Source organism: Phragmites australis, chromosome 20 (genome assembly GCF_958298935.1).
Source record: "Phragmites australis chromosome 20, lpPhrAust1.1, whole genome shotgun sequence".
NCBI lineage: Eukaryota > Viridiplantae > Streptophyta > Magnoliopsida > Poales > Poaceae > Phragmites > Phragmites australis.
Window position 1 is genome coordinate 12271884 of NC_084940.1, and position 8588 is coordinate 12280471.

The following is an 8588-nucleotide window of genomic DNA, read 5'->3' on the forward strand; positions in this document are numbered from 1 at the left end:
AACCCCATTTTTAGTCACAATTTATAAGTTGCTTCTCACCAATTTTTTTAATTATGACTAGAAGTAAAATAGAAGCGTCCATATAAGTCTTATGTAATTACCTACTAATACTATTATAATACGAAAAATCTGATTCACGGGCATGCGCTAGCACGTGATAGAGCTGGTCCACACGAGCACGCGTGACGGCCCATGGTAGCCCACGAGCCTAAGTCGTGTATAACTTTTTTCTTAAAAGTTTGAGCTATTTTTTTTTCAAAAATTTTATATAAAAGTTTGTTTATCAAAATTTCCAAAATGGAAAGTTGCAGAGAATTTTTTTTTCAAGAAAGAAAAATCGAAGGCTATCAGGAACAGGCGCGAGTTCCTGCCCCCGCGGGCGAATTATAATGCCACAAAGCGTTATTTTACTTTTCCCCGACCTCTAGTCTATTGGTGAGCCGCCCACATCCCCATGGCCCTTGACGCCACCGGCCACATCCCCGACGCCCTCGCATGAGTCCGATGAGCCGGCGCGGCAAGTCCTCCGGCTGGCAAAGTCACTCAAGAGTGATCATGGCGCTACAACAAGGCTTGCCATCTGGCACCTACCGCTGTTTGTATCATTTTACCTGGTTGTGGTTTTATATGAACTTGCTTTAAATTGAGTGGAATCGTTAATGAATTGATTGGGTTCGGATTAAAGGAGATGAATGCTGGTCGTCGTCAGATTTCTGCTGTTCTGAACTATAAACAGGGGCCGTGTGAAAATTAGCCAGAGGAGTTGAAACAAAGCAACAGCTTCATACATACCTTTGTTTAGGTGCGCAGACAAGTGTATCTTTGCATAATGCTGATATTGCCGGAGCTATGAATAGTTAAATTGATTCATAGGAGAGATGGCAAAACAGAGGAAACGACAAAAAAAGAAAAAACGAAATGAAAAGCCTTTCTGTCAGCTATGTAGGCTTAGATGCTAAATACATACACACCACACAGCTCAGTTATCATATAATTATAATCAAATATAAAAAATAAAAAATAGTTAAATAGATATAAATATTTACTCAGAAAAACTAGATGTATTATGATATTAGATAACTAAAGTAAATATTCAACCCACTTAAAATCTGGGATGCCAAATAATCATTAGCTTTTGAACCTCAACTTCTTAGAATCCACATTTTTAAAATCTACAATCTATTTTTTTAAATCACAAGCTAAAATAAATATGCCTTTAATCTTGTGAGCAACAGTGGGATTAATTCCTTGTTTCGTAGGTGGAAAGATTAAAAATATTTTTAGGAGGAGTATGATCTAATTTTATATTGTGACTATGATTAACTTAGGTGAATGATGAAGATCATAGCTTGTGTACTTTATATAAAAATATAGATATAGATATGTGCGGATTTTTTTCCCGGAAAATAAACATACCAGCTGTCAGTTGTTTTACGTAACATAGAAATACGCCTTAGCTACTAGGATCACGGGTAAAAACGAAAAGAAACAGCGAGAGGGGGCTCGACGCTCGAGGAAAGCGGCGGCGGCGGGAAGGGGCCAGGAAGCATGGTGTTCGGCCGGAGCAAGTCGTCGTCTTCGACGCCATCCCCGGCGCCCGCCGCGTCGATGTCGGCGTCAGCGTGCTCGGAGCTGCGCGCGGCGTACCACGAGTGCTTCAACCGGTGGTACGCGGAGAAGTTCGCCAAGGGGCAGTGGCAGCGGGACGACTGCGCCGCCCACTGGCACAAGTACCGCGCTTGCCTCGAGGTACTTCACCCTCGCCGTGCCTCTCCCTCCTCCGCCTCGCTCCCCTTGGTCGCTCCGATTCGACCCGACCGCAGGATCACCAATTTCTCTTGCTGTGCTCGGTAAAGATCCCAGTTTTGCTCCCATCGTTTGGTCGCAAGGAAACGGATCTTGGATGCGGAGACGCTCGAATGGGGTTTCAACAGATTATGGTTGCAGAGAAGCGAATGCGTGATTGCGCCGTTATGTTGTAGTTTAGACTGGTTTTCTTCAAGGTAGTCTTTGGATTTCGTGGCAAGGTTTGGAAGGTGTTTGGTGGATCTCGTTGGTCATGTAGTTTCTGTTGTTTCAAAGTACATTTTAGCAACATTCCGATTAAATTGATTTTAAATTTAAACATATGAATAAGAACATGATTGCCAAAAACCATTCTCACATGGACTAACATGAGCATTTCAACAGCAAATATGACAAAACATATTCTACTCATGTTCACAAGGATATCATATAAGGCAATCGACATAAAAAGGTGAATTAACACATGAATAAGCTCAACAAGTGTTAAAATGATAGAATTGCTCTTAGTGCGGGTTACCGACTTAACGGCCATCCAACACTTACTAAGTTTTACTAATTAGTGTGACAACTTTCACCACAAAATGTTAGATTGAGCTAACCAAGACACTGTTATGTCTATCAACAAGTACCTTACCACTGAATCCACCAAGACAGAGCAAAACCGCTGAACAGAGAGATAAATGGAAACAACAGCTCGCAAAGATAGACACAGAACAGATAAACTAGTGACTATAGCCTAGCAGATGTGCACAACTGTCACACGAATTATACTTAGCCCGCTGCCATCACAGAGCATCACTCCCACGTCAACTAGCATGCAAATTTTTCAGTACTAACCTAGATCAAGAGATAGCATGCGAGATAGGAAACAAAAGAAGCTGTTGGAACAGACTTATTGTCCAACGAAGGAGCTGAAGGCAAGGCGCGTAGCAGCAACGCTATCTCAAAAAACAGAGACACCCCCTTTATGCCGAGGTCGACAGGGTGTGTTCTCGGAGATACAATACCGCTGTACTAGCTGCAAGGCACATTGCAACTAGTACCTGAGGAGCATGGAATACTACAACAGAGAGGTCCAGCTCCTGGCCAGAGAGGTTGTTGTCGAACACCAGCCTGAGACAACCAACGCCAGAGCATGGTCACCACGAGCAGAGCAGGCACGCGATGCAAGCTCCACAGGAAAGCTGCACACACGGCTCAACCATCGCACACACGGAATGCGCTCAGCAAGACCACATGTAGAAACGCGCACGAAGATGCGACACAGATCTCCACCACAGCAGCGTCACCACCGCCACGGCCAAGGCATATGCACACCCCATACCTCGACACAGATCTCCACCACAGCAGCGTCACCACCGCCATGACCAAGGCATATGCACACCCCGTACCTGAGGCCAAGCTCCACCGCACCGCACCGCAACCGAGCCCACAAGGACCAGCTGATGCAAGACGATAGGGCACACGACCATGGGAGGTGCACCAACGCGTCGTGAGCACCCTCACCGGAGCCGATGGGGCGCAACCACGAAACAGGCGAAAGGGATCGCCGGAGAGGAGGGTGGAGAGGAGTAAGCAGGAGGAGAAGAGAGAGAGAGCTCGAAAAAGATTGATCCGGAAAAAGGGAGCCACCCCAGCTCTTATCCACCCGAGCTAAGGGAGAGCGTATGCTGTCTCCATCCGAAATCGCCGGGAGCACGAACGGACTCCGGCTAGGGCGGACGAGCCTCAGTTCCCAAGAGCCCGGCGGCGCCTCCCCTCTCTAGAACCCTCCCGTGAGGCTATGGTGGATGGCCGAGCCGACTGGGCTGCTCTGCCTCACGGGCCTGAAAACAGCCCATTGGTTTGAGACCTCCTCCTTCTCTTTTTTTTTTCATGGAATTTGCTCAAATTCAAATCTAACTTCATTTTCAAATTCGAATTTTAAATGGAAAACCCCCTCAAACCCCAACAATTTCTGCAATGGAACTTTTGGTTGCCGCGGTGTTGAGTTGCTCCTTTACCAGAAGGCAGCACCAGAATGGAGCATGTTAGCGTTAGGTTGTTCTTTTATTTCCTGAGTAATCACCTCTACTCTCCTTGTTTGGAGTGATGACACGGCGTTGTGCCATCTCAATCAATCTCCCGTCGCTTGCGCTTGTAATGGCCACTTTGGCTTCCTACTCCTTATCAATATAAGCTGGTAATCTTCTGGTTCTTTCCAAAAAAAGACAATGGAAAAGAAAAGAATGGAGCCTGTTGAGTGGTTGAATGTGCCGCATTGCAAATCCAAGATCAGTACTATACTGCTATCCCTTGCCGTGTCATTCCTGAGGACGATGATGATCAAGCTATGTAGGATAACATGATTGTTGTTCTCTGTTGCCCTTGCATTGGATTTAAAAAGTTTAACACTTGGCAGAATAGAGCATGCTAAAACTAGTTTCATTGTGTGGCAAAGCACTTCATCGGCATGCTTAAGCGCTCAGTTTGCAAGAGGTAACCGGCATTGTATGGTTCGAAAAAACAATTAAAAGTGTGGTCCTGCTTGGTGACTGGCCACCATACCGGTTTTTATCTGATTACCAATTGTAATTTTGTAACTGGCACAACACTGACTTAGAATTTGAGACAGACGTGTTCCTGCTTGGTGGTTGGGTGCTACAATACTTTTTATAGCAAATTAGTGGTGCCAAGTGGTTCAGTGAATTGAAGAAATGGTTTCTAGGCTGGTAACTAAACCAAAAGCCCACCAATTTTCCACCAAAGTTTACCATGCTTGATAATCATGACAACCTTTTTTTGTAAATCGGAACAACCTTTTTGTATGAGTTCTCAAATGGGTCCAGGGGATTGAATTGATTATATAAACATGAGTTTAATTAATTGATTTATTAGCAAACAAGGATAATATTATCAAGATATACAAATAGATGAACCTTAAAGCAGCAACGTTCTTTCCTGCTTTTGCCAAAGAACTCTGTTCAAAATTTTGCATACTTGCAATGTTGAAAGAATAATAGAGTGAACAATGGTCATCGCCTAATTACCCCAGTGTAAATTCCGATGCTGTTTATCCCCCAAACCAGATGGTTACATCACAGTAAGCCATATGCACAATTCGTATTTTCTATTACAGATAGTCACTAGCCAATTACTGCCATGGGTCAAAACATTAGCACTCAAATGCTTTATGAAAATCAACCTGTATCCATTTTGTTTATGCATTTGATTGTTCATACTGTAATTACTGATGTCCTATATTTTTGGAGTAGCTAAGTTACCAGAATGTTCAAGGGTTGAGTTCCAAAAACTCATCTCTCTGACGGAAGTAATTATCATTGGAAGGTGTTCGTAAAACGAATTGTGCTAAACATGCACCAGGCTTTATTCAGACTTGACATGCACTTCCTGTCATCACATTACTTTACATTTCGCTGGCCTTTGAGTGTAGGTTATATTCCCTTTTTTGGCTTGTTTTTCGCGAAACTAATGGCTGATTGTTCCACATCTTTATTGTTTGCAGGAACATCTGGAAGACAAGCATCTGAGGCAAATCCTACTGGACGCAGAAACTTCTGCGCATTATGCCCATCCTGATGGTGATCCTCCCTCTGGACAAGGTGCTACAAAGTGACAGTAGCGCTAACCACATGTCATGTTTCACTTCACCTAATCAGAATATAGAGAAACCTTGGTAGATGCACCAAAAAGTCCTTGTATTTGGATACATGTTGCGTCCCTGGATCACGTCGCGCTTCTGCAATAGAGATGACATTTGCAGAATTTTCCATGACCAGAATGATGTGTCCTACTTACGAGTCACATGTACCTTAGCCATCTGTAGCCGAAAACATTTAGCAGTTCTGCTTATGAAATTGTGAGAATAGAATCAGCTATGTAGCTGTTCATGCTCTGGAACGCTATGTTTCATCTGTGGTGCCTTTGAGCAGTTTCTAGAGTAATAGTATTTTTTTAAGAGAATAGTAGGGCAGCCCTTACTGTCTTGAATCATTAGAAGATAAACATCTACTGAGAGTACAGTCAGACGGCATCGACTGCTAGGTGAGGGATTAGATTAATTCTTATTTTTAACTTGATTATAAGGATGTGCTAGCTGCCCTTATATTTAGAGGAGAATTACAATTCTAATTTATTTTAACTCCTAATTTATCTCTATTAAACTTATCTCTAAGTAGTTCTAATTTAATCTGACTCTTAATTTATCTTCTACTAAATTTTTCTTTAAACAAATAATTTGAATTCTAACATACCAATAGATATATTACAGTGACACAGTTAGTAAACAGTAATTTCTGACCATCTAAATGGGAGAATTCCTTATCTGATCATGTCCGCGAGCAGCTCAACTCGTGCATCACGTGTGGCCCATGTAACTCCTAGAATTTTTTTTTCTCGATAACTTTTTTTTGATAACTTTTTTATTAACTTTTTCTCGGTAATTTAAAACTTTTAAGCCAGAAAAGTTTTTTTGAAAAACCTTCCAAAAAAAGAAAAAACGTGAAAAAAAACTTCCCAAAAAGGAAAGTTTGGGCAATCTGGGAGGAAACGATACTTCTCTGCTAGCAGGCGGGAGATAGCACTGTCCAATAAGAGTCCGTTTGGATGGCTGGATGGAGCCATCCGAGATATGGTCATCCACGTTCACTTACTATTTGATTGCACAAGAGAGCGGATGAGGCGGCCAGGCATGAGGGAATATTCCCATAGATGCTGGATGTCTCGGTTCGGCCAAATCAGCCAGACTCGTGTGCTCGTCTGTGTACATACGTGTTAAGATTTTTTTATTTAACTCACGATTTTATTTTGAAGTATAAAAGTGATCCAAAAATTCTAAACGTTTTTTGAACAAACTAGAGCTCACTAGCAACCCGTTTTAATTAGTTTGATCCAAAAAATATGAACCAATATTTAACTAAAATTATCTAAAAAAGCCCACTTTTGTAACTTTTAGCAATTTTTAATGCATCAAATAAATTAAAAAAATATGAAAAAATTCACTAATATTCTTCTTATGTGATGTACTATAAATATGAATAGATCATCTTATCCATACTAATCCCACCAACCAAACAGAAAACTGTCACATTCTATCCACCTAATCCCACTAACCAAACAGAAAACTGATTCATTCCATCCATCTCAACCAAACAGAAAATTAAATCATTTATTCAAAAAAATATGGATGTCCATATCCCATACAACTTCACCCTCCAACCAAACACACCCTAAGTAGCCCTGCTGGGCTGGACACGACACCTACTGATTAATATATATTAGATAGAAAACGAAGTAATACATTGACTGTGATCTAAAAAACATTTAAAGAGTTTGCTTTCTGATATATGTTTTGAAGAGTAACAGTTTGACAGAATGTGATCTCAGAAACAAAAAAGGATTTCACAGACAGTCACCTTCAAAGACTCCGGTTAGTATCAGATCCCTAGACTTTATGTGTGCATTGAGTCAAGATTTCGTCATAGATTAACAAAAGTTTGATAATCTGATGTGGCGAGAAAGAGAAGCCCTGAAAGCTACTTGTTCAGGGAAACTTCCTGGCAAATCAGCTACCTTTCCCCACCACTCTCCAGAACAGTAGTCACACTCACATCTTATCATTCATGGCCAAGAAACCCAAGAACCATACCAGAAGAGCTGCTGCTTCTTCCTCCTCTGTTGCAGGCGACCCTGATCGCGCGCCATGGCTCCGACTGGTGGCCTTCGCCGTGCTCACCATTCACTCGGCCTTCTCAGCATATCTGGCTAGAGACGACGCGAGGTTAGTCGCTCTTGTTGTTGTCGGATACCTCCTGATGCTGGCTCTGCTGTTCTATGGCCTGCCTGTGCTCCAGAAGAGAGACTAGCCGAGTCAGCAACGCATGAACAGCATGTCGAGGTACAGCCAGAGTTTGGAGCTTGTGCATACAAAGTTGTGTTACTTGTGTATGTTCATGAATACAGTTGTATAAGAAGCTGAACAACCAGTATCGACTGGATGATTCAGGATAATGTCTATACACAGTTATATACACTTCAACTAGCTGGGTTGTTACAACTCAAAACTATTGTACATAGATTGATCTGAAACTTTTTCTAGTCAGAGCGGCTTGGGCGCATCGTGCGACGACGACTTGTTGGCGGACTCTGCATGTGTTGTTTTGCTGGTGTCTTGTTGTGTTTCGCTTTTGTTGTCGAGCCATTCCTGTTGTTGGGTTTTTCGCCGGTTGCCTCTTAATAACTTTGCAGTTGTTAATATTTTGGATTTGATTTTCCTTATAAACTGGATCAAATCTCTTCCTCTGTAATAATATCGGTATCTCTGGTGCCATCCTTTTGAAAAAAAAACTTTTTCTAGTATCAGAACTTTAATCATCATTTTTTGATTAACTCAACAAGTTGATGGTTGCATCTCGAAGATGCGCGCGATTATCAGAAATATCTCGCTTTCTGGGAAAGCACTTGTACAAAACAATATATCCTTTCAGGTTTATAGAAGAAAATTAAATATCCTTTCACCTTGTGATTTTCAAATCAAATCAAAATATCCCTGTAAAATGAGTGTAGAAGAACAGCTTGAGAGGCAAGGAATGCTTGTAGTAACCAACATACCAGCAAAATTAATGTCATAAATACAAATAGCTTGAAGAAAGGTAGTTTCAAATGTCAGAATCATCAGAAAACGGTTCTGTTTATTTAATTGTAAAGTGACAATCAGGTGCTGCATTAACTAATAATTTTCCAAATTAATGCCGTCCTGACTTCCAAAGTATACACTTGCAGTC

At 41.7% G+C, this 8588-nt stretch overlaps 1 protein-coding gene across 1 annotated transcript; it reads left to right on the forward strand.

The window, feature by feature from the left end:
* The first annotated feature begins 1478 nt into the window (after positions 1-1478).
* Positions 1479-5711, forward strand: LOC133901846 (uncharacterized protein At4g33100-like). The gene is made up of 2 exons (XM_062343378.1): positions 1479-1749; positions 5312-5711. The coding sequence occupies exons 1-2, from the start codon at positions 1549-1551 to the stop codon at positions 5420-5422; spliced, it is 312 nt and encodes a 103-aa protein (XP_062199362.1). The 5' UTR covers positions 1479-1548; the 3' UTR covers positions 5423-5711.
* The last annotated feature ends 2877 nt before the right edge of the window (positions 5712-8588 follow it).

Excerpts from the sequence above, each read along its gene's own strand:
- LOC133901846 (XM_062343378.1), top strand. The coding sequence starts at position 1,549 with ATGGTGTTCGGCCGGAGCAAGTCGTCGTCTTCGACGCCATCCCCGGCG. Across the intron at positions 1,750-5,311 it reads AGTACCGCGCTTGCCTCGAG|GAACATCTGGAAGACAAGCA; the intron begins GTACTTCACCCT and ends TATTGTTTGCAG.